Here is a 25,026-nt window from a genome sequence, read left to right as displayed (position 1 = left end):
ATGCAGAAGTGATGTCAGTGATTCAACAGCACACGGTGTGATAAAAGATTGAAACACAACATGCATCGGTAAACCAAAAGCCTATGCTCTGCATACATCAAGAGGGTTAGTGGAAGATAAAATAGTAGATGATCGCATAGTGAGCAAAAAAGACACGTACCTGAAAGACAAACTGTCATGCTATCTATGTGCTTTGTGAGAAGTTAGCATATATTGAGAAAACAGTATGTGGTACAAAAACACACATGCTATTCATGTTTACAGCATACAGCACTTTTACAAAGACACCCAAATACATAAGGATCAAGTATTGTAGCTACTTAAATGCTCTGCAACTGTGTTGTATTAAAAGTCATCCATTGGGAACAACATTTAAGAAGTATGTGCAGAATAGTCTTCCTTTGCATATACTCTTGTAATGCCTTCCAAAGGCAGTGTCAAACGTAATAGATCTTAAAGTATTATCTCACAGTTAATGTGACTATAAACTCCAAACGATGTACCCAGTTGAAATTTAATAAACTTCGGAAATATGGCATACTTCCTGAAATACTTATCGGAGAGCATATAGAAGAGTAGAGAGGCTATGGAACTTCCACGTGGTGTCATGTTTCTGAAGTATAGATGTTTGACAGAATTCAAAGTATGGCTTTTAAAAAGAAGGGTTAAGTGATGTATGATTCTATGCTCTTAGTTCATGCAAGACACAAGGTATAAAAGCCTGTTCATATACAACTTTCCACTTGTCCATTTATAGACATTCAGCTATAATTCTAATTCCACAAACCGATCGAAAGCTGTCATTCTTTTAGTTCTGATTTTGTTTGTGTAATACACACAATTCGGTGCAGGTTTTTGTTTTTAGTATTCATACAAAATTCCAAAACCATGCAATGGATCAGATTCAGAAAAGCATATATACTATAGCCAGCAACATAACTCAAACTGTTGACTACCTTTTCATCCACGTTTTCATTATCTGCATCTTGTTCCTGCTGCAACTGCTTCAAATCTTCATTGGACAACAGTTTATAACCTTCTTGCAGGGACCTCACGTGGTTTTCCATTTCATTTTTCTCTTCATCTGTCATTCTTTTGGGAGGGGGAATAGAAGATGTGAATGGAAGTGCTAGCAATTTCTAAACATTAGTTGTTCCCTCAAGAAATAAACATACAGGGTGGAATTCAACATCATGCTATGAAGACATGTTCCAGCAGACCTGGAGAAAAGGTTTGCTTTGTAAGCTGATAACTTGGCAGTGGTGGCGGTCATATGGGCAGTTATTCCCAGGGATACACTGGTAACAAGCTGTGCAATTATTAGTACCACCATTAATTAATGCAAACTGCTTTAGTTGAATTAAGTAAGGTGCCATTTATAAGGTAGAAGGGGCAGTACCCACCCATACCCCATTGTTTCAGATTTCATATAAGAACTCCTGAAGCTAGAGGATATCTGCTGCCTGCACACTGATTTTATATATGGAATGGCTGAAACTCGTCCTCAACACAAATTCTGAAAGGGCACAACTAATTTTAAAATGCAATAATCACAATGAACCTACTTATCACCATGTTTCGCTAAAAACGTCTGTGTTGTTTGCAAAGCTTCTGATATCTGTTCTTTCTTGGTTAATAGTTCGTCAGAAGATATCTAAAAAAGGAGGAAAATATGTTCACAACTCCATTCTAGAAATAAAATAAAAAAGGGAGTGGGGATAAGAAATGTACATAAAAGGTAAAGCAAAAAGCTGAGAAAGGAGTGAGCATTTCAGGAACATTATCAAGGGCATAATGGGTGGTATCCAGCGATGTATGAACAGTGTTCTGCTTGTGCAAGGAGACTTCCCCTTCCTCACCTTGCATGGTCCCCCAACCCTCTGAAACAGATTTTGAGGGTGCACAGGGAGTTGCAGGGGAGAGGGGGTGGCAAGTCTATTTATTCTTTTGCATACCACCCTTCATCCATAGATCTCAGGGCAGTTCACAGTATGAAAATACAAGATAAAAACACAAAATAGCTTATTGTACGAAGGGAAGTCCTTTGAGCATGTGCGACAGCAGCATCAGGTACAACCCAATGTAACAGCAATAGCCTATATTGCAAATCCCTTTTTAGCCAACTTGACCCTTATTAATGAGCCATAAATACATGCTTGGTTATGGAACACTAAGGTTGTGTTTATAGATTACTAGGAACACGAGAACCCTAATTAATTTTAGGTATAAATACGGACACCCACTACTAAAAACATTTGTTAGGTGACCTTCTTCAAAACTTTTGTCTAAACTGTTCTGGTCTTTGTTTCCGACCAGATGTTGCTGAACTACAACTCCCATCAGCTCCAGTAGGAATGGATAATGGCCAGGGATACTGGAGGTTGTAGTTAGGAACATATGGGAGGACCAAATGCTCCCCAAGTTGTTTTAGACAGTTTGTAAATAATCAACTACCAGATTAAGAACAGCCTTGATGCGTGAAGTCAAATGCTCTGATATTACTCCCTCACAGGATGTCTTGCAACCAAAGATGTCTATACAATTTCCAAGCTATCGTTTTCAGTATTTTAATAAGTTAAATCAGCTACCTCACTTAACTTCCTTTGTGGATTTTGTGTGAATTGTATAGTTACCCAGGATACTGATCTTTTATTCTCAAGTATTTCCAAACCAGGAGTTCTCAAACAATATTAAATGCAACTCTCCATATATCAAGGAAAAAGTTATAGCTTGCCAACTCTAACCAGAGCTGAAAATGTGGATGAGCCTTATACACCCCCCCCCCACTTTTCAACCATGAGGGTTCCCAACTCTTAAGTGTATCCCTGCTTTCTCTTATTCCATAGAACTGACAGAAGTGAAACTAATCAGATCAATTCTGGTCTAGTCTATTTCAGATTTCTTTTTTGGAAGTCCTACATGGGGTACATAGTATATGGATACAGGGCATGGAACCATTCTTTCATATACGAAATTAAAATGCAACAGTCACCTTGTTGTAATAGTTCCAAAATTGTTTTGAGTACCAGAAGAAGGAAGTCTTACTCATTGTGAGCACCACCCAACAACTGCTCACGGAAGTCACGTGAAAATGTTCTGCTGGTGCACACAATCTCTGCACCTTGGAGTTACTCTATACTACGATGGATACAGATATTCAAGATACTCCCCTTACAAATGCTATTTAGCATACTGGGTAAGCCACAATTTAAAGGAACTAGAGAGAAAGAAAAAGATTGCAGTGTGATACAGGTGGCCCATTTTAACCTAATGGTTAAGAGGGAATGCAAACCCAGTGGTTTAAAACTGCTTCTTGGTCACTGTACGTTATGACGATGAGGCGGATTTCAGTAAGTGGCTTTTTTGTATCTATAAAAAACTGCAAGCAAGGGCTTTTCTAATGAAAATATAAAAGTGTTTCGTTGTTTGGTGTTAATTTTCTCTGGAAATCATACAATTAAATGCACCAAAAGATACGTGTCAATTTCCCAGGCAGTTTGTACTTGTCTGCAAGCTTTTTCTTTCACAAATTGCCAGGACAGGAAGCCCAATTCAGAATGGGACCGTGGTGAGGTGGATAGGGGGGAGGGGCAGTCTTTAACCCTTTGCCTCATGCTGGGACCCTGATTTGGATCTCACCACGTGTCTACAATTTGCAGGGGGGGGGGGGAGACATCTGTCCGTAACAATGGGAGATCTTTTCCTCCAATCCAAATTCCACATTCTGGGGGTCCCCCAAGATCAGGAACATAGCAGGGGCAACAGGTTAAACTCCACCTACAGCTAGGGTTCCAGATCTAGATTGCCCACCCATTGTCCTGGCATTTATTGGAAGCAGCAGCTTGCGCTTGAGGACAAACTATGCTGAGTAATGTCATGTGTAGCTTGGCCCCAAGTCTGAGCAGTAGTGCTATTATCTGCATATTCTCCATGTATTCAATATGCATGTGGACACATGCATTTCCAGTTACATTAGGCACAACACAAGTATGAAAGACTGAAGAGTTTCTTGGTATCATGCAATGGGACCAGTAAAATATTGTATCATTTAAGTTCTTCAAATTACTTGCTGGCACAGGGCTGACTGCAGATTTCAAGGGTTTGGTTCGGATGTTAACTCTTGGCGGATTTGAGATTTCAGGTTCCTACTCAGCCTCCAATATGCCTCCCACCTCCACCCCTTATTTGAATACAGTGTGACATTTGGAAATGGGGTGTGTGGGGGGGTAAAATATAATAAACTTAAATTGTGTGATTGCTACTCCCTAATAAATTGGGGAAAGCAATGTGATTTGGGCCTATAATCATTGGGTTTTATGAAGTCCCTGGAGTTTCCAAGGTAGTAGTGGCCTTGAGAATGCCCCCTTGTGCCCATGAAGAATCTGATACACCCCCTGTCTCACTGCCCCCTTCATCATGAGGCCCCCTCTTGAAACATCAATGGAGTTGAAGGAGGAAACAAGAAGAGTCATTCTCTTTCCCATTTCCTCTGTTAGTTCTACAGGTTCAATTCAGCACCTGATTAGGCGGAAAACGGGGATGGCTGAAAGTAAGAAAATGGGAGTGGCCAGTGGGAGAAAGTGGGGAGGCTACAGGAGTCAGGAAGTGGGGGAATGATCCCTTCCAAACTGTTTTTAAATTTCTCCTACCTAACCACCATCAAATCCCATCACATCTGTTCCACTGACTAAACTGAAAATCATGGATCTGGTGCCATTTGTGATGGATGCACACAACAGAGCTTTGTGGCTGCCAACTGCAGGAGATCCCTGCAAAACCATCACTAAACCGTGTGCCACCTCTTTGTCTACTCTGATAGTTTTGCTGTGATCCTCTGTAAAAACTGTGAAAATATATGAAGAGAAGTGCTTTGGATCCAGATTTCTGTGACATTAGCAAACACCAGACTTGTGATTTTTAATATAGTCTATTACTGTAAGATTTAATCTGATAGGTTTTTGTGGGCGGCATCCCATGTAAACTCATGCAAATTCAAGAGGATTGTTTCTATTCTACCAGACAAACTTTTGCCTAGAATCCATGTAAAAGAACTTAGGGGGGGGGGGTTAGTGTGTGCTGACCTGGAAGAGATTAAAAAACTAAATGGATCGTACCCTTAGTACACGCTATATGAGTTCTGAATGGGCCTCAAAGGTTGACAACTCCTGTAACTTATAAAAAAATTACACCCCCATATTAACATTCAGAGGACTAGCCAGGAACACCTGGTGGGAAAGGCATGAAGGTATTATCATTTCCCATCATAAGTAGGGAATATTATTGTCCAAACAATGTTTCTCCTTTTTGTCTTGAATGTAGTCTTTCAGGAAAAAACACCCATGTAACAGTTATGTAGTCTGGTGAATTTAAATAAAAACACTAGTATGTAATTATATTTGTTCTTAAGCACTTTAAAGTAAAGGTTGTATCCAATGCCAGCCCTACTCAGAGCAGACCCATTGATATTAATAGGCGTGACTAACTTAGGTCCAGGAAGTTCAATGGGTTTTCTTTGAGTAAAATATAAGCTGAATACAATGAAATGTTCTTGTGCCACATTTGGCACTTTAAAGGATGCAAGGAACAAGACAAAACAACACTGTGCCATGCACCTGGTACCATCTACTCTCAAGCAGTGTTTTAATACCTGTTTCTTAGGAGAATCTGCTTTTTCAGACTTTTCTCCTCCACCTTTGCCGAGGCTCTTGGTGATGTTTGAAACCCATTTCAGTAAGTCCCCAGCTTTTTCGACGTGTTCTTTCTTCTCCTCTTCCACTGACTTCTGATGAACAATGTGCATTGCAAATATATATATTTAAAATTGCAGGTATATTAAGCTGACAGTTACACTGTCAAAAATTTTATTGTGGAAGATGCCAGATAATGAGCTTTATTTTTTATTTTCTTTTTTTATCCCCATTACCACAGTCATTCTTATGCATGCTTTTTTTTTAAAAAAAGGTAAACAATAATAAAAAAGTAATTGAAGTAATTAATTCAAAACATCTGAAAAAACTAAGATAGCCATTATGATACATATAAACACATTCATATACATAGATGATGGAACTCACATTACAGAAACCTCCCAGCCACCACTGCACAAGCCAAATCTAAGCAAGGGTTTGCAAGGGAAAACACTCTAAATCACAGCCTTTGCATTAGATGTACACCCAGTTCTAGATTATCATGCTGTTGAAGAAGGCAATGAAATTCAATAATATACTTAAATTCTGTGCAATTAACATAGCACCTTACATGTTTTTCCTGAGGAGGAAAATTACTAATTTTGTAGCCAACTTTATTGCCGATTTCAGGTTTAAGTTTAATATGGTGGGTTTTTTTAAAATGCAAAGAATCATGTAGTAGGAGGAAAACCAGAAAAACAATAATCATGTAACAGAAGTCTATCATTTCCAGTGCCACTGAGAATCTTATCCCCATGTAACTTGGGCTGCCATACTAACCCCACTTAAGGACTACAACCCATTAAATTCAGCAGGACTTTCTTCTGAGTAGACATGGGGAGCACTGTGCTGTTACAAGGGAGTAACTGCCACCGAACACAGAGGGGCTTGCTTCCATGTAAACATGCCGTTAGAAGAATATCCAGTCTTTATGACAGAACCCACACCACAGTAATCTTTGCATCCTGTCAAATCTATTTATGATATTGCATATTAAGTTGCACACAAATATTCAAGTGCCATTGACTTCAATGGGAGGGTTTACATACTTAGCTCCCTGTTTAACGTTGGCTGAATCAATGGAGATAGCGCAGTCAGTGGAGCATGAGACTCTTAACCTCAGGGTCATGGGTTTGGGCCCCACGTTGGGCAAAATATTCCTGCATTGCAGGGGATTGGACTAGATGACACTTGTGGTCGCTTTCCAACTCTAGATTTTTATTTTATTTTGCAGGATAGTATTGCATCATACATATGATAAAATAAATGCAACAGGGCATACTGTTTTACTTCTGAAAATTTCCCAAGAGCAGCTGGAATGGCAAAAACAACAACAACAACTCTGCAACACATTGCTACTACAATGATCCCAGTTAGCAAGCTGCTAATACCATTTATACAACATAGAGGAACAATTCAGGCATACAGTAGTTTTAAGTACATTCAGGTCCTAATGATTTCAGGGAGAAGTAAAGCATTAGCTTAAATCTTCCACCAAAATCAATGGGGCATAGAAGTGCTTAACTCTTATCAAATTGTGTATCATAATTACAAGCATGGAGCAACGTTAAATCTACTGGATGCTGAAAACTATACATAAGCAAACTCAAAATGCTTTGTTCTGCTTAGAAATCAGCCAGGAATCCTATTTCACAACCCAATTAAATCACAGGGAATCATTTCCATGAGCCAGATGGTTTAAATTACTGCAGGCCAATTTAATAACTTCCATTGTTAAATTATGACTGTGAGGAAAAATACAGACTAGAAATTCCTGAGGAAATGAGCTCAGCTGCTTCTAGCAATCGTAGCCCTGTGTGGCAGTCAAAAACTGCATTATCAAGGGCTTCTTTATATGTCAATTTCTTCTTTGTCTTGGGACATGTAATACCTTTTAAGTAGAATTTGTCATTTTTCATCTTTGTAGCAGTGACGGCATCAATAATGCCCCTTTTAATAGCTTCTTCCATCGATAATCTGCAATGAGACTTGGGATCTATCAATCCACCAGTCAGATGTTGATACTCTAGGCAGCGAGTGCCCATTTCTTTCTCTAGGACATTTGTATTCATTGCTTCAACGGCTGACAAAACACTGTTTGTTACAGGGTGAATAATCCCAGTAAAGACCAGTTCACACTGCTGGACGTGCTTAGCAGACGCCTCATCAATCAGCTCCCTTTGCAAGGCCTCTGCCACACTATATCTCTTCCCAGTAAAGGGATCAATTATACCTCCCGTACTTGCTTGTGCTTCAAGGCACCTCAGTGCCGTGGTTCTCTCCACTAGGTTTTTGCGAGCAGCTTTCAGAAGAGGCATTCTCTCATTTGTCTCGGGCAGCCAGACACCAGCAATGGGGCTGTTGACATCTGTGCGTGGTTTAGAATTGCTCAACAAAACATCCGCAAGCTCGCTGGCTGTGATTTGCCCTTCCTTGTATTGACTGACCAGCATTCTATCAACTTTGCCATCAGTTAACGCCTCGTCAATGTTGAACTGCATTCCAGTTTTTAGGTCTGTCAGCACAAGGTAAGAATTTCCATGGTGATCAAAGCATGTGGATTCTTTCCACTGAAATTCTTGCCCTGACAGCTGGAGGTAGGTACTTTTGTCTATCAGGGACTTCTTATAAGCCTCATAGGAGGTCATTTCTGCTCCAGTTGTAATATCTACCACAGATATTTTATGAATTTTTTCTGCAGACGGAGTGGTTATTTTTCTCTCCCCAACAGGGAGCAGGAAGCATTTGCTTCCGATATCAAGTAAACACAGCTTCAGCAAATCATTATAATACATGGCCTGCCTATTATTTGGATTCTGGAAGACTTTTTTATTACTGGAATGTTCATATATAAATTTCAGAACGGTGTTGTTCAGCAAGCCCAGCTGGACCGCAACTTCAGGACGCACACGGACACTTCTCACAGGGTCAATAATACCTCCACTTGCTATCTGAGCTTCAATAAAACTTTTGCCTTTCTGCCTTTCAAGGATTCTGGTTTCAATTGCTTGATAAACAGACAGCTTTTTCCCAGAAAATAGATATCCTAAAACTGCCTTTTCTGCCTCAAGAAGCCTGCTTTTGTATTCATGATCTACAAGTCCCTTGGCAACTGAATCATCAACAGAGTATTTCTGACCTGCTGTGGGGTCAATGATAAAACCAGTGGCGGCCTGGGCTTCAAGCAGTGCTAGCACAGATGCTTTTTCAATTATTCTCTGCTTAGCTGCAGAAGCAAATGAGACCTTCCCTTTACTAGATTCAATATACAACCCAGCTATTGCAGTAGGTTTAGTCAAAAAATTCTCAAGATTTTTTTGAACCTCAGCAATGGCCTTCTTTCCTGAATGAAGCTGTTCAGCCGTGCTCAGGTCTAGAAGTTTAACTTCAATCAACTGCTTGGCAGTTACATCATGCCGGAGACCTTGAAATTTGATATTATCATATTCAGAGGGGATCAGAGCAACCTCCTTGGCTTGCTTTTCCTCTAAGATGGCACTGATCTTTGATAAATCTTCATTTTGGAGATTCTGTAAATAGGAATTGTTTGACATCATGAAGGATACTGTACTTAGAAAAGAGCATCAAGTTATTAATCTAGCCCATAAACGGGGGAGGGGGAGAGATGCAGAATATGAACAGCAAACACTAAGAATCAGCAAACTTTATTAACCCTGGCAATATGGAATTTGGTTTGAGAAGGAAAGTGGGATGGAATGACAGCAAAGTGTAAAAAGAGAAACTATCTCTTAGCAATATCATCACCCTTCTAATTGCAAACTCAGGAGGTGAATGCGGGCAGAAAATCCCCAAGATTCATAGAAGTACTATATATTAAAACCTAAGGGGGCAAAACCAAACAAACCCTCAAAGGAGACAATGCTCAGAGCATGCTCAGTAGCCATGGAATACAGAGTGCAGCTGGCCAGTTTGGAGGAAACTGCTGAGAGAACCCTGAATAGGGTCACTCCTTTGGGAGAAATGAGAGACTGCACCTTTTTGCTCCAAGTACCACTTTAAAAAATCTAATGTGGATGTGAACAACTTGGATTTGTGAATTTCTTTCTTCATTCTAGGAAGCCAGGCCTGTTGTATGTGCAGTACAATACTTAAGAGAGCTCTTGGACTTCTGTAGGCCACAAATAATCATTCTGCAGTTGGATGGCGAGCTTTTCAGGTTAGAACGGCACTTTTTGCCTCCACCTCATGTCTTGCTGAAATCATAGGGCGTGGGGACAACTGTGGGCAGAGAATGGTGTAAAGACACATCATTCTGCCTGCTGCTTTTATCCGGCAAACACCATTTTGCAGAGAAGTGTCTCTTCGGTATGTAGGGCCCCCTCTTTTAAATAAAGGGGGGAACCTTTTGGTGGGTGTTGGTGGGTGAAATTTTTGCTTCCACACATGCAAGCAGCTACTGCATCTGCACAAATGCCTTAAGGTTATAATGTGGATTGATGCATGCCAGATGTAAGAAAGTGTTCGATATCAGATAAGATGAAAACATAGAAATAGAACAGAAAAGCAATGAAGATTACAGGAGAACAGAAATCTGTAACACCACCACCCAAGCAATATCAAACGCCATCAAATGTGCCATGTACCTCCAATGGATGCAGGCGCTTCCCTAAGCCCACTTCATAACTCTCTTCAAGCCTGGAACTGAGGAGTTTGCCGTCTCTCAATTTATCTATTTCTGAAATTCTTGTGATAGGGTTGCTCTTATCAACCGTTATCTCAAACTCTGTGCTTGTCTGGGAAACATATTCGGCATAGGACTGTTGACTTATTCCATTTTCCAGTTGGTGGGTTACTCCGGACAACTGGAATGGCTTCTCTCGTTGCAATGAATCAGTGGCAACTGTTTGCAACTTCTGTGCAACCAGCGGTTCAGATTTGCAACTTGAGCCACTTAGGTGTCTCCTTCTTAATAAAGGAGATGTGGTCGTACACAGGTTAATATGTTCAAAATCTCTTGGGGAGGTGTCTCCCAAGTAACTAAACCCATTTCCCTTCCACCCAAAGTCTAACTGGATGTTCCTTTTGTTGATCTCATTCTGAAACCAACGCAGCTGATTGCCGTGATCTCTTTTCTGCAGGTCTATTTGGTGCTTCAAGTTCTCTACTGTCCGCCTATGCATTTGCAACTCTTCTTCCATTTTGCGGTATTTCTGCACATACTCCATTTCTGCATGCTTGCCTTGCTGAAGCTGCTCACGGGATTTCTGAAGTCTGTCTTGCAGGTCTTCAATTTGAAGTTTATACATTCTAATGTTGTCTTGAGCCATGTGGTTTTCTTGCTGCAGGGTGATGCATTCCATCCTGATACCAGATATATCATTTTCCGCTATGTTGTGCGTTTCCAAGAGTTTTTCAAATTTCTTCCTAAACTCTTCCGCAGAATGCTTGAACGCAATTGATTCTTCCTGAAGTAAAGCCACATTTTGGCGTGCCATTTGTTCCTCCAAGGTCTTCTGATGCAAGTCATCTTGCAGCTTCTTCATCTTGCTATTGAGCTCATGAATATGGGACTGCTGCTGCTGGACCTTCTGCTCGTTCATCTTCATTTCCATAGTGAATGTGCTCATCTGAGTACGTAGGTTTCTTATTTCCATCTCTGCATTCATGTTATAAGCATTGTCCCTGTCACATTTCTGCTTAAATTCACCGGCTAATTCTTTTGCTTTTATTAGCTCATCTTCTAATCTCTTGATGTGATCCAAGTGCTCCTGCTCAAGTATTATCTGTTTGTGCAGTTGTTCATTTGTGATACGTAGTTGCTCTTTGAAACCTTCAGCCAGGGCTTTTAATTCATCATTTTTCCTGTCAATAATTTGTCTTTCAAGAATTATCTTCTCCGAATCAGTCCGGACTTCAGTCATCATTATTTTGGTCTCGCTGTTCCATCTAGAAAGCTCCTCAACCTTCTGTTTTAGCTTTTCCACTAAGTGATTGCTATCTGCTAAATCATCTTTCAGTCTTTGAATCTTCAGCTGGTTTTCTTTTTCTTCTCTTGTCTTTTGAAGGAATTGTTCCTGCATTTTTTTTAACTGTTCTTGTAGGCTGGTTGCTTCCCCTCTGCTTGAAACAGTTCTCTGTTCCGCTGCCATTTTTTCTTGCTGAAGAGAAGTGATTTGGGAATGCAATTGCTGAATAGTAATTTCAGTGTGTGTGTGTGTCCTAGCCAACTCCTCCAGCTCCATCTTTAACAGTGCCTTTTCCTTCTGAAGTGACCTCAGCTCTTCTTGATACTTCATATTTATTTTCTTCAGATCCATGGCTTCTTGCATTACCTCTTCAGCTTTGCCTGTGGTTTTCTGCAGCTGCCTGTCAAGCTCCTTCAGCTGCTCCAAGTATCCTTGCTCTACCAGCTCTTTCTGATCCAGCTCTACTTTAAGGCGCCTGAGAGAACTATTGGCATCATCCAGTTTTTCTTTTAGTAAGCGAGCCTTTTCTTCAGCAGACGCATTCTGCAGTTCAAGTTCACACAGTTCGTATTTTAGGTCTTTGATGGTTTTCTCGGACTTTTTGTTGGCAAATGTTAGCTCATCCACCAGTTGCTGGAATTCCTCAACGTTTTTCAGTTCTTGCTTTTCTCTGAAAATGTCTGAACCTGTTGGCAACAGAGTTTCTTGTCCTATTATAGTAATTTGCCTTCTGACTTCGGTTATTTCCTTTTCTCTGCACTTGCTTTTCACTAGACTACCTTGAAACTCCATGTCTTGTTCCATTTCCTTAATGAGTTTCACAAGCTTCTCTTCTTCAGCAGTCTTCTTCCTCAGCTCCTCCATCAGTGCTTTCTTTTGCTGCTCTAAATCTTGAAGATTGGTGTCCTTCCTTCTTAACTTATCTTCAAGAGCATCTCTAGCCACAGCAGTTTCCTCTAGCTGCATTCTGAAAGCTCTGAACTTTTCTTCAACCATACTTCTCTGAGCCTCCGTCTTCAAAGCGAGCTGCTTCACCCGCTCCAATTCCTGCTCTGCATCTTCTTTCTCTTTAAGAGCATCCTCTAGTTCCATGCGATAGCGCTTTGCCTCTTGCTCAGCCTTGGCTTTCTGGAGAGAAATCTCCTCCATTTTTGTCTGCTGCTTCTTCATTTCTTTCTCTGCATCGGCCTTTGCTTTTGGAAGTTCTACTTCCAACTGGAACTTCTGTTTCCTCAACTCATCCAACATCTCCTCAAGCTCATTTATCCTCTCCATAAGTTTTCTGTTCTCACTCATTACTTCTTTTTGCTGCTGCTCCAGATCAGAATATTCACCACGTACTAGTGCCTCCTTGTTCTTCAGGATCTGCCAAAAAAAATAAGGCAACAAGAAACATTGAAATCCATTCTTTTAAAACGTTAGGTAATGTTGTAATGTTAAAATGCACAGTTGCAAATACTTACAAACTTCAACTACAGCATGTCAGCAGCACAGACTGAGGGATTCCCACCACCACTGTCACCATCAGAAAGGGACCATTAGTTAGAGTAAAGAGAAAGCTGCGTGAAGGAATCCACCAGCTGAAGTCCTCAAGAAGAATCCCTTTGCTTTCAGGATAAGAGTTGTTTCATAGGTTGAAGGTGATGCCCAGAAGCTCACTTGCATGAGTCCTTGCTTAAAAGCTACAGAGCAACTTCTCAGCAAAACACACCATGCAAGAAGAAAGCACTTCATCATTTGATAGTTAGTTGAATAAGAAAAGGAGAGTGTTTTAGTGTAAAACATGGTACAATTAGCAAGAAACCACATTTAATTAGCCATGTCCTTCAACAATAGTTATCCAGGCTCTGAAAATAATGCTCTTTCTTTTAACAAAAGACTAGCACAACGTTACAGTATCATTAACTCACCAAGACATACTAATGCAAAGGCAGCTTTATTTCCTTCTGGATTGAATTTAATTCTTTCTAAATATTGCTGTTAAATGAGATTTTATTTTCCAGTAGATGTCCCATTACACCAATAAATGCGACATCTACTGGTATATAACACAAACCACAAGATACTTGGAAATGCCAATGCTAACGATTGTTAAAATGTAATAATTTAATTATCTCCCCGCCCACTAATCCTGATCAGCACAACAAGTTGTCAGCTGGGAGGTTTCTGTAGCTGATGTTGCTACATAAATGAATGAATATGCAAATCAACAGCTTAGCAGTTTGTTTAAATATTGCAACTCCATTGAATCAGTTTTAAATCAATTTTCCCACCACACAAAGACATATTTAAGTTTCAAGTGATGATTAGGAATGATTTTGAATTTGTATTTATTTCTATAATACTATTGTATTCATTATGATTGCCTCTGATTTTCAATATAACTATGTACCTCTTTCTTTTTTATTTCCTCCTTTTGGCCTATGCTTTCTCTGCACATTCTTGATTCAAAAACTGGCTGTTCGTTTCCTGTGTTTCCATACTTTGTTCTCCTGACATCCTCTCTCAGTTTAGGGTTTTTGTCTTCTTTGAGTAGCTTTGAATGGTCATGTACATCTTTATGCAGCACTGACTCAGCTAGAAAAAATCCTTCCTTTTTTTTTTAAAACATAACCACTTCCATCTCTACATTTTCTTTATGAACACCAGTGAATAGAGTGGTCAAACCACAGACAACGTTCTCAGACAACTCTCAGCATTTGCAGATTGCAAGAAAGGGTATCTTCAATTTTTTCCTTTCTTGGTTCATGTCCAAATTATCCTTCCTCAAAATTATTTTGCTTCGGGAACTGATCAGCACTACATCACTATTTATTTGAATAATGTAACAATACTGAATTCATATTTTGGTTGATGTTGCTTTGCATCATACCACAATTTGGTTCATACACTTTTAGACAATGCTGTATAACTGTGTTTTCTACTGTGTAAACCTTTGAAACAGCATAGAAACAAGTTGTGCTTCCTTAGCCTTCAACATTTATTTTCTTTGGAGTTTGTACAGTCTTTCTTGTGGGGTAGCTGTTCTAAAATCGCTGCTATCTAGAGACATATTATGTAATATATTAGTAGTATTCACCTATCAGAAGGACACATGTTTTAATTGTTGCTGTACTGTCTTACTGATTCCCCCTTGGTTTTAAATTGCTTAGGGCAGTTTTGCAACAATGGCTAACAATTCAGCTGTTTCACTATTCTCTTCCACTTTTATCAGTACTCTGTGAGAATATTTTTCAAAGCCTTTATTCAGGTTCTCAGTGTGCAACCTTTCTGAAAGGCAAGTGGGTTGTTCAATTGGGCTGATTCCCATGGGATAATGTCCTGCCTTCAGACTTCTATCCTTTATTCTCATCACAGGCTCAGAATTAGTTTTTCCATGTACTCCTGCTCTCTCCTTCAGTGAAATAGACCATTTAAATTTCTCCTCCCTTTCATCAGCAACATGCACTGCCTCCACTGGCAGCTTTGTCTGCCTGTCATTTTTATTTGCAGACTGAATAGAAAACTCTTTTCTGAATTGGTCTTGTTCAATACTATACATCACAGGAACTATTGAGATATCTTTGCTTGCATGCAGATGCCTCCCTTCACCATACTTCCCAACCCTGTTCATCCGTTCATCCTGTCATCACTACTTAAGACTACTATCAAATCCAGCTGCTAAGTTGAAAGCACGGCAGTGTGAGAGAGCTTATGAGCCAATAAATATAAAGGTATTTTACAAGTTTCTCAGTACCTTAGGGAAATTCTCATATAGAACCAATATCCTGCAATAGAATTTTAGCAAACTAAAGTAGTAAAAATAGTAAGGACAATGAGGGTGGATAATTTCAGGTCTGTCTTGGTGTTCACTAGATACGTGATGTCAACCTTCATTTTATATCTAGAGAGTACGTAAGGAGTTCACATCATCTATCCTTATACTTAAAAAAGTATAGCTATCTTAGCGGTTTTACCATCCCTTTGAAAGTTATCTGCTGACTTACCTCTTCCTCCTCCAGCCTTTTGAGAGAGTCACCAGCAAACTTTATATACTGAGTCATCAAAGTCACCAAAGCTGTGTAGCGTGTTCGTAAGTCCATAAACTGCAATGAAACAGAGGAACAGTACTGATTCATACTGAAATGGAGTGTCTTAAATTTATTTACTTTTATATAGAACAAATAAGGTTACAAGATGATTTCTGAAATAAAAATGCACTGCGTCTTCCTAAATCATAATATACAAAACACATTAGAAAGATGACCCTGAGTCCAACAGATTCTTAGAAGAATCAGTGTAGCAAACAGAGTGTTGAGAGGAGTTGACTTCTGTCTGCTTTGGGGGTAGCAGGTGTGGAGGTGCTCTTAAGAATGAAAGATGAAGGACCAAATTCATCATGGGATTAATCTCCTAACCCCTCACACCTTAAATCATTTATTTTATGAATTATTGAATGCAATGAATCCCAACACATTTTTCTGTATGAAGCAGGGACATCATTCAATATGTTATATTAGAAAAGGATGCTTCAGGGTCCCGAAAAGTCATGAGGGTTACAGCCATATAAAGGAACATAACCCTTCATAAATCATTCTGTAACTCTTTGTATCATTCACAGAGTCTGTGATTATATTCAGTCTCGATTGCACTTAATCTCTATCTTGCTGATGCGTGAGCTTGCAAACTCTTGAACAAAGAAATGTCTATTTGCACCTCATTTCAATCACAGCCAGGGATAGGTTCCAAACGCTGGTCAGTTTGTTGTACTTTTACCCTATGGTCACCAGTATCCACATTTTAATCTAAGTTCTTTAGATCCTTTAACTCTAAAGAACTCCCTACCTACACTGCACTTCTAAATTGGAGTGATTTTGGGTTTTTTGTTTACAAATCCTCATTAACTCTTTTGGACACATTAATCTACCTTATACTGAATCAGACCAACTGTTCCAGCCAGTTCAGTACTATCTATGATGAGTAAAAGCTTTCTAAGGTATCATCCACCAGATGTTCCTTGTCATGCAACCTGTGATTCCTTTTGCTAGAGATGCCATTAGTTGAACCTGGAACCTTCTTCATGCAAATCATGTACTCTACCTCTGGGCAACCACCTCTCTTCTGAATCACGGGCACTGGCCACAGTCCATTCCACAACTGCACATTTGCGCATTCCACTGAAGTTGATGATATGGAAACTGGTGAAATTGCACCCTGGAATAATGTGGTAAACTAATCTATGTAACACTGGCAACTTCAGGTGACTAATGTTTGCCACACTGGGCTCTCTGACTGGATATATTGTCCAAGTAGCTGTAGCTAGACTAGCCGCACCCAAAATGAAGCAGCAGGGTGTAACATGATCAATTACTAGCTTTGTATATTTATACTGAAAGTATTTCATGAACGTGGCTCAAAAGCTTTCACAATGCAGAAATGGAATGTGGGCCATTATAAAGCATTATATATTAAGGCACGTCCAACTACCTCTTGGATAATGAAATCAGAGGAGCTCTGCATTCTTCGGCGTTTCACTGGAGATTTTTGCTGGGAGTCAACCATGGCTCTGTATGTCATCGTTTGCAACTCGTAGTCCTGCAGAAAATAAATGGAAATAGGTAAACCTGTGAGCTACTTGTTCCATACTAGGAGTCTTTCAAGTGCTGCATAAATTCATCTGAGTACTAAAGACTATGGGTGATATCCAATGGCGACTGGTCTGCTGACAGAAGGGAATCGGGAGAACTGGGAAGGAGGCAATTTTAGGCAATCCCCCTATAGCATACGATCTGGACAGTTCTAGATCCCCCTCTAGATCTGGACAGTTGGAAGGTGGGGAACACCTTCCAGAACAGATTTTGAGGGGGAAGGGATGCAAGGTATTGGGAGGGAAAGGTTACCTCCTGTCAGCTGACAGTCACCAGAAGATATCCTGGGTATCCTGTGACACTAGGGCAGTGAAGCTGGAGTGTTAAAGAAGACAATGCAGCTGCTGTGGAACTCACATTATAACTGGACTGGGAAACAGCAACTTCCCTCAGCTCAACTGGCAGTTTTCATTTATGGTTTTCCATGCAAAACCTGTCACTCTGGAAACAGAGGTAGAGATGGAAAGAATGCCTGCACACAGCTGAACAGGACTACTGGAGGTTTCTCTTGGCTTTTCTCTGTTGCTTTGGTGACAGGTAAAGCTGCCACTCAAGTGGGTAGGTTGGATTGTCTGATTACAGACTACAACCTGCAGCAGAGGAAAGGATGGATGGTGGGGTGGCACTGCTCACCTGACCTCTGGTCCGTGGTGCTGCTGCAGTTTAAGATAAAAAAGGTAAAGGGCCTCATGACGGTTAAGTCCAATCAAAGGCGACTATGGGGTGCAGTGCTCATCTCACTTTCAGGCCGAGGGAGCCAGTGTTCGTCCACAGACAGCTTTCCAGGTCATGTGGCCAGCATGACTAAACTGCTTCTGGCGCAACGGAACACCGTGACGGAAACCAGAGCGCACAGAAACGCCGTTTACTTTCCCACCGCAGAGGCACCTATTTATCTACTTGCACTGGCATGCTTTCGAACTGCTAGGTTGGCAGGAGCTGGAACAGAGCAATGGGAGCTCACCCTGTCGCGGGGATTCAAACCACTGACCTTCTGATCGGCAAGCCCAAGAGGCTCAGTGGTTTAGACCACAGCGCCACTACGAGGTATAGGGGCAAGTTGAGGTGAGGCAGCAGCAAGGTCAGCATTTTGCAAACGCACTGGAAGGAGCACCGGATTCCAGTGGCGTAGTGTGGGTTGTCAGCACCTGGGGCACCTCCTAACCCATGGATTTTAGTAGGGGCAGAGAGCTGCGAGTGCGAGCGAGCGCCCCCCAGATGTTGCGCCCAGTGCGGCCGGCCCCCCCTGCACCCCCCATGCTACGCCACTGCCGGATTCCCTATGCTAGAGGTCAGCTGAGAGCCGCCACCCCGGCCCACTACTGCTGCCAGCACCCACTGACACAATGCAGCCTAACAATGTGGATTGGAGCAGCAGCTGTGGCAGTAACAGCAACATGTGAAGCAATATGTAAAGTGTATCTCTCAGAAGACACGGCAGCTTCCACATTTCCACACCCAGACTTCCAGGTGCAGGAACAGCAGCATCACTGTCATCATTCTGGATGCTGAGCAATGCTCACATTTCCACAAAGAATTAAAAAAAGAATAATAACTGTGCACAGAAGTTATAGTTTTACCTTTACTGCAGCTGAATACTGCTCTGAGTGCTTCTGGCATTCATCTAGCTTGTTTTGTTTCGTCTCTATTTCCGACACGAGCATCTGTAAAATAAACAAGAGAATTTTAGTATGTAACAGTATCAGCCTATGCAACTTTCCCCATCTTAAAGGCTGGTGTTCTACTTGTTTTTAAAACATACTAGACTGAAAACGTGAAAGTTGTGTTTATGTATAAAAACTTAGCATGAAAGGCTGTTTCCCTGTGGTCCTCTTTATAAATTACCTTTGGCTCTACAAGAAAAATGGAAAGGGGGGGGGGGGGGCGTTGCCCCTCAACCAACATATGCAGAAACACACTAGATTATTAATAATGTAAGATATAGAGGTATATCCAGTACACTGCTTAAAAGGAAATTTTTCTTATTAGCTGAACAGAAACTGGCTATCTTTAGCTTAGTTGTTAATTCTTTACATCTAAGCCCTAGAACAAAACCTGCATGTTATAAGTGGATATTTGTTATCAGCTCACTACAGAAAGGTGGCATATAAACAAATTAAATCAATCGATCAAGCTTTTACCTTTTGCTGGTTTAGCTGCTTGGCCAGAGCTTTACTGTTCTGAGGTGGGTTTTCCTGGAACCTCTGCTGAGTTTCTTCGACTTGCTTGATCCAGTTATCCAGTGCACCATATGTATCCCTGTAGTACTTTAGGGATTTATTGATAGCTTCTAAGTCACGCAACCTGTTTGAGTGAAAAGCAAGCTGTTTCAGTGAGGAAGAACAAACTAGTAGCAATAACAATAAAGAACTAACCATCATCACCACCAGCAACCTTACAATAACCTTGTAAGGAAGGGCAAGTCAGTATTATTATTCCCCCCCATAATAAAGATTTTTGGTTGCTAAGTCTGAAACAGAACAGAGATTGCCTAAGGCTACACAGTAAGTTCAGGGCAAAGGTGAAATTAGAAATTCCTGGTTTGCAGCTCAGCGCTAGGCTACACCACTTCATAAACAGCTGGCTGTCAGAAGCCATCATTCGGCTAGAAGTCCTTTTCTCAGGGTTTTTCCTGCAAACCTTCAGAATGAAAGGCTTTGCCAATTTCATAAAAAAAGAACTCTCTGAGTTCTTTTTAATTTCCATGCCTTTTTTGAGGAGCTCACAGTTATCAAGAAATGTATTAGTTCTGAGGAATACATGCCAAATAACATACATTCCTGGGTTCATAAAGCTCCAGGCAACCTTCTATCTCTCTATCAAACATCCCTTCATCTTTATAGGAAGCCAGATGTCTCTCCCTGTGTTCCTTATTTCAAAGGGCTTTGTCTCTCTGTGTCTCTATCTACAAGTTCCTCATTTCAAATGCCAGACATTGAAAAATAAGTGAATTCCCTGCCACAATAACCTCCAGATTCAGACAAGGATGCTTACATGTATCAGTGTATTTTAGACATAAAAAGCTACTCAGGGTGACCACTAGAGGGACGTTATGTAGAATTCAGCAGAAGCTTAAAAAACAAAAGGAAAAACGGAGCAGTCATGTTCCATGTCCTGCAACAGTATTCCTCAGTTGCAAAACTTCAGGATTAGAATGTGGAGAAAAGACTCACTTTAGAATAAATTCCCAATTCTTCATATGCTGACCAAATCCATGGTCGTTAGGGAAAAATAGGTACCTAGTCTATTACAAAAGTCATTATAGAAAAGGACCTTGCAATCTACAGGGAAAATAAGAAGGAGGAGGAGGAGGAACTTTTTTCCCTGCAGTTTTCAAGTTTGAGGCAGAAAGAGAAGAAAAAAAGCGAAACATTATGTGGTAATTACGATAACTGCAATCCTAAAAACTGATCTGTGGTGCTGGAGGGGGTTAAGATTGAAGGGATTCCCCTGTCCACTGTTGTCTACCACTTGGGACACCCCCACAGAAAGCTGAAACTGTGGAAAGTGAGGCAGTGGAAATACCGTTGCCATCAGTGCTCCCAACAGCAGTACCCAGTGTAAGACACTGAAACAAAGCATGTTGAGAGCTGGGGCCATGGACCTGCTCAGTCCTACCTCAGTCCATTTCCCCAGCCTGGGCCAGCCTGATACTGGTGCAGCAGGAAGAATAAAAAAAAACACGCTACTTCACCAAGCTTCTGGCTTGGCCTGGCCTGGCTGAGGCTGTGAGGTAATAGAACCCCCACCTCCATACCTCTCTATGGCCCCTCTTGTTCTGTGAGTAGCAATTAGTAAATAATGTGGGCAATAGTAAAAATGGCTAAGTTTTATACAGCTGAAGAAAAATTATACTGATACTAGCCAGGGTTTTATTTTTAATATATATATATATATATATATATATATATATATATATATATATATATATATAAACAGGAGGGTGAACATTTGTAGGGAACAGTCTGTTTACAGTTACAAGCGGCAGTCGACACAAAATCTGTTACCTCTTGCGCTCAGAGCGCCTAAGTGTTGATGGTGAACTGCCAGCACAGTCAATTAAGCTGTCCGAGAGAAGGCAGCGTTTGTTTCATGTTTATCTCACAAGCACGCAGGAGCATTCTCATTTGCCATAAATAAGGGTACCTTAAACTGTCAGGACAGAATACTACCCACACAGTGCTTCTAAGACAGGCATGCTTTCCTGAAGATAGCAAGGATTGAACCAAGGGAATCACAGACATGCAGTATGTATCTTGCAGAAGCCACAGTGTGGAAGTTGCTTCCCTGTGGCTTCTTTCCACATTGCTGCAGTAACATGTGCGCAGGGTCATTGAGGGGGCCACATGGAGGTGACAGCCCTGGGTTTAGTTGTCCCTGCAGCTTCTCGCCCACCGGGCAAATCTTTCCATCTCCTTCGCTCTTAGAGAAAAGCAGGGAGGTGGAGGCAAAGAATCCCAGTGCCAATACTAAAGACGCAGCAAAAGAAGGAAAAAATTAAGCCAGAGGGAAAGAAAGGGGAGGAGAGACTGTTGCTACTAACAGAAGCTGCAAAACAACAAAAAGTAACCCTTAGGTGGAGGTGCAGAGAAATGTGTTTACTGAGGGTTTGCTTCATATGCAATGTGTAAGTTTACTGTCAGTGCACTGGTAGCAGTTGGATGGATTTGTACAACAGTGGAATTCAATGTAAAACAGGAACACTTCCACACGACTGGTGAATCAGCAGCTGGTTTCCCACATATTAAGTGGCAACTCTCCACAGGGAGACTGAAGAGGAGCCACAGCCACCACTTGGTGAGGCAGGGGGTAGATTAACGCAACAAGGAGTCCAAACAGTGAGATTTGTCCAGCTCCACACACTTCCCTAGGGACGGCCTTGCGTGTGCATGAAGGAACCATATTCACTGCTCAGTGTTCCTTCATATGTATGTTATAGGAGCTGTTTTGGAAGAAGTCTCAAGAAAGCAGCACCCGCCCTCCTGTCAAAATGACCGAACCAGAGCAGTTTTATCTTCTTTATTTCTTTCTCTCCTCAGTTATGCTGTACATGATGGTTGAGACCTCCTGAAGGAAATTACTTGAAAACACCTAAAATTAACATTTAGACACTCTGCCAAAACTCCAAGACCAGCATAAGGTAACCCCACACGCACCAAAAGAAAGGTTTCACTCTGAAGTTTCTGAAAAGAAAGTAGGAGTACTAACCTGTTCTCAATCTGAGAATGAACATTCTGCCATCTCTCAGTCAGCTGATCTGCTTTCTCTTTGTGCCAGTCGAAGTCGAGATCACGTTCCTTGTGTGTTTTAAACATCTGATCACTAATTGCTTTAGCTTTCTGGAGTTCGTCTTCTAGAGCATGGAATACTTCTCTTTTTACATCAACCTCTGATCTCCATTGCTGGTACACAAAACATGTGACATCTCAATACATATTGTAATGCTGCTGTTTCAAATCAATATGCATCATATTACTAACTAGTAATAGGGTATCCATGTGGGAAACAAACAAAGCACCCAAATTTTCAGTGAAATGCTATAAAAAATGGTTTTGTATTTGCACCATTACTGCTTCTGTAAGTATAATGAAGAGGAATACTTTGCTAATTATAGGCATACCTAAGTTTATCTCTCATGTGGCTAATCTTCCTTGGTCTTCCTCTTCTCAGCAGCTAAGGAAAATTAGCTGCATAAGAAGGAAGGGAAAAGGTTGCATTCTTTCCTGGTATAATTTGGCTGTGTTTTTCTTTTCTGAAGAACCATACGGGAAGGAAAGGGACCAGTGACTGCTTCAGGATCCTCCATCTTTTGTTGCCTATAACGGGCATAGAGAACCTCCAAATGTTGTTGGACTACAACACCCATCATCCCTAACCATTGGCCATGCTGGCTGAGGCTGATGGGAGTTAGAGTCCAGCAACATCTGGAGGAGGACAGGTTCCCAATCCCTGCCCTATAGGGATGGGAGGAAAACCTCGGGATTCTAAACGTCTGGTCTTCTGTCCACATGATGGTGTAATATGCAGCTCAGCTCTTAGCTAAGTGTTACTGGGAAATGACGTAATAATCATCATTCATTCCTAATGCACAATATTTGACCAGTCAACTGGCCACATCTCAACGCCACTCATGTTACTTCATTTCCATTCTTCTAAAGGCCAAACAGAAGGCAGGCGATTCAAGACAGATAAAAGAAAGTACTTCTTCTAAAGTACTACCTTGTTAAACTATGGAATTTGCTCCCACAGGAAGCAATGAAGGCCACCAACTTGGATACAGGAAGTGTAGACAAATTCATGGAAGAGAGGGCTATTGATGGCTATGCTCTGTCTCCAAGGTCTGAGACAGTAACGCTTCTGTATACCAGTTTCTGAAAGCCACAGGAGAGAGTGTGCTCAGTCCTGTTGCAAGTTTCCCATAGGCATCTGGCTGGCCAATGAGAGAAGAGGATGCTGCTGTTCTTACGTTCTTATGACAGTATATATCAATCTCCTTTACTTCTTTATATCACTTAAAAGCACACCTATTTCTCATTATTATTTTTCTGTACATCATAAGAATACCTTCAACGTAGCCATAAGGTTCTCAATATTGCTCTTGTCGGCAGTTAATGGTTCTTCCTCACATAGTTTAGTCTCGTAGAGTTTTACCAGTGCTTCAGCTCCTTGAGTGTTTTTCAGCACCAAATTTATAGTTTTTAACCTGAAACAAAAGGGGTCACTTGTCATTCATAATTTCCAAATAGTTCTAAAGTTTTAAAACTTGTTTTAGTATATGATGACTATACGACTAAGTTCATTCTTCTATTTGTTTGTTTGTTTAAATTTATTTCTGGCCTTTCAACTTTATAAACACTTTCAAGGTGGCCATATGAAATTCTGTATCTATTATTCAATTCAACAAAATATTCAAAACTGTGAATATACTCAGCTTCCCCTCCAAGCACACACTACATCATCCTATCAAATGATGATGATGATGATGATGAAAACGTGTAACAAAATGTGAATGACTTGATGGCTTACTTACTTTTCTATGTAAATGGAAGACATGGAGTAAACCTGATTCATATTTTGAATTACTAGGTTAAGCTCCGACCGCAGAGTAGGAACTGAGGGAGAACCAGCAGCTTGACTGAAAAAATCATCGCATTTGTCTGTGATTGTTTCCAAGTCCTCCTTGAGTCGATCCAGATCCTTCTTCAGTTTCTACAGAACCAAAGATGAAATGTTTTACCCCCCCTATAGCAAGGAGCAGTTCTCAAACAATCATAATAAGCATCCTTAGGTCAAGAGACACTAATACTATAGAAGATAATATGAGCAAAGGGTTATAGGACCCTTTGGAGCAGCATGAGAGGCCCTGCCTTTGTACCCCTGTGGGAAACCTCCACTGAATCTCAGCTCCTTCTGAAATTGAAACGAGCCCTTCCATTTTTCTAAATTACTTTTTATTGGGGTTTTTGTGTTACAAAGCAAACAGATAAACGATTAACAGTGCATCTATTGCCTCCACTTTCAATTCTTTGTCTTTTTCACAGTTCGTTTACGTTTGGTGAGAGACATTTTTGTCATAGACATCTTGCAGTTGGGGTAAAGGGGAGGTGGGGAGAGAGATGGGGATATCATTCTTTCATTCTATTGCCTATTCTTAGTGTAAAGGGGGAGGTTGTGTCCTTCCATTGTTTGTTTGCCCTTCCATTTGTTGAGGACTAGCTAGGGTTCAAGCCAGTAGAAGCAAAATTAGGTAATCCAAGCTAGAACTCCAAAGTCGTAACCACTGCC

General features: G+C 40.8%; 1 protein-coding gene across 37 annotated transcripts in view; it reads right to left on the bottom strand.

The window, feature by feature from the left end:
• DST (dystonin) overlaps nt 1-25,026 on the bottom strand; it is a 301,155-nt gene that overhangs the window by 128,721 nt on the left and 147,408 nt on the right. For 20 of the 37 annotated variants that reach the window (XM_077926290.1, XM_077926284.1, XM_077926293.1 and 17 more), the window contains 11 exons: nt 24,272-24,450; nt 23,806-23,944; nt 22,450-22,643; nt 19,383-19,545; nt 18,822-18,905; nt 17,081-17,188; nt 15,601-15,699; nt 14,007-14,150; nt 5,648-5,782; nt 1,566-1,654; nt 957-1,092 (listed from right to left, as the gene is read on the bottom strand). In XM_077926290.1, coding sequence (XP_077782416.1) covers nt 957-1,092; nt 1,566-1,654; nt 5,648-5,782; nt 14,007-14,150; nt 15,601-15,699; nt 17,081-17,188; nt 18,822-18,905; nt 19,383-19,545; nt 22,450-22,643; nt 23,806-23,944; nt 24,272-24,450 — 1,470 coding nt within the window. Of the gene's footprint in view, nt 1-956; nt 1,093-1,565; nt 1,655-5,647; nt 5,783-5,874; nt 9,218-10,291; nt 12,980-14,006; nt 14,151-15,600; nt 15,700-17,080; nt 17,189-18,821; nt 18,906-19,382; nt 19,546-22,449; nt 22,644-23,805; nt 23,945-24,271; nt 24,451-25,026 lie in introns of those variants that run through there. The other 17 variants (XM_028722626.2, XM_028722632.2, XM_028722657.2 and 14 more) reach the window with 2 other exon arrangements.

The sequence above is a fragment of the Podarcis muralis genome, chromosome 3, assembly GCF_964188315.1.
Source record: "Podarcis muralis chromosome 3, rPodMur119.hap1.1, whole genome shotgun sequence".
Taxonomy (NCBI): Eukaryota; Metazoa; Chordata; class Lepidosauria; order Squamata; family Lacertidae; genus Podarcis; species Podarcis muralis.
This window is presented reverse-complemented; position numbering and strand designations above follow the sequence as displayed.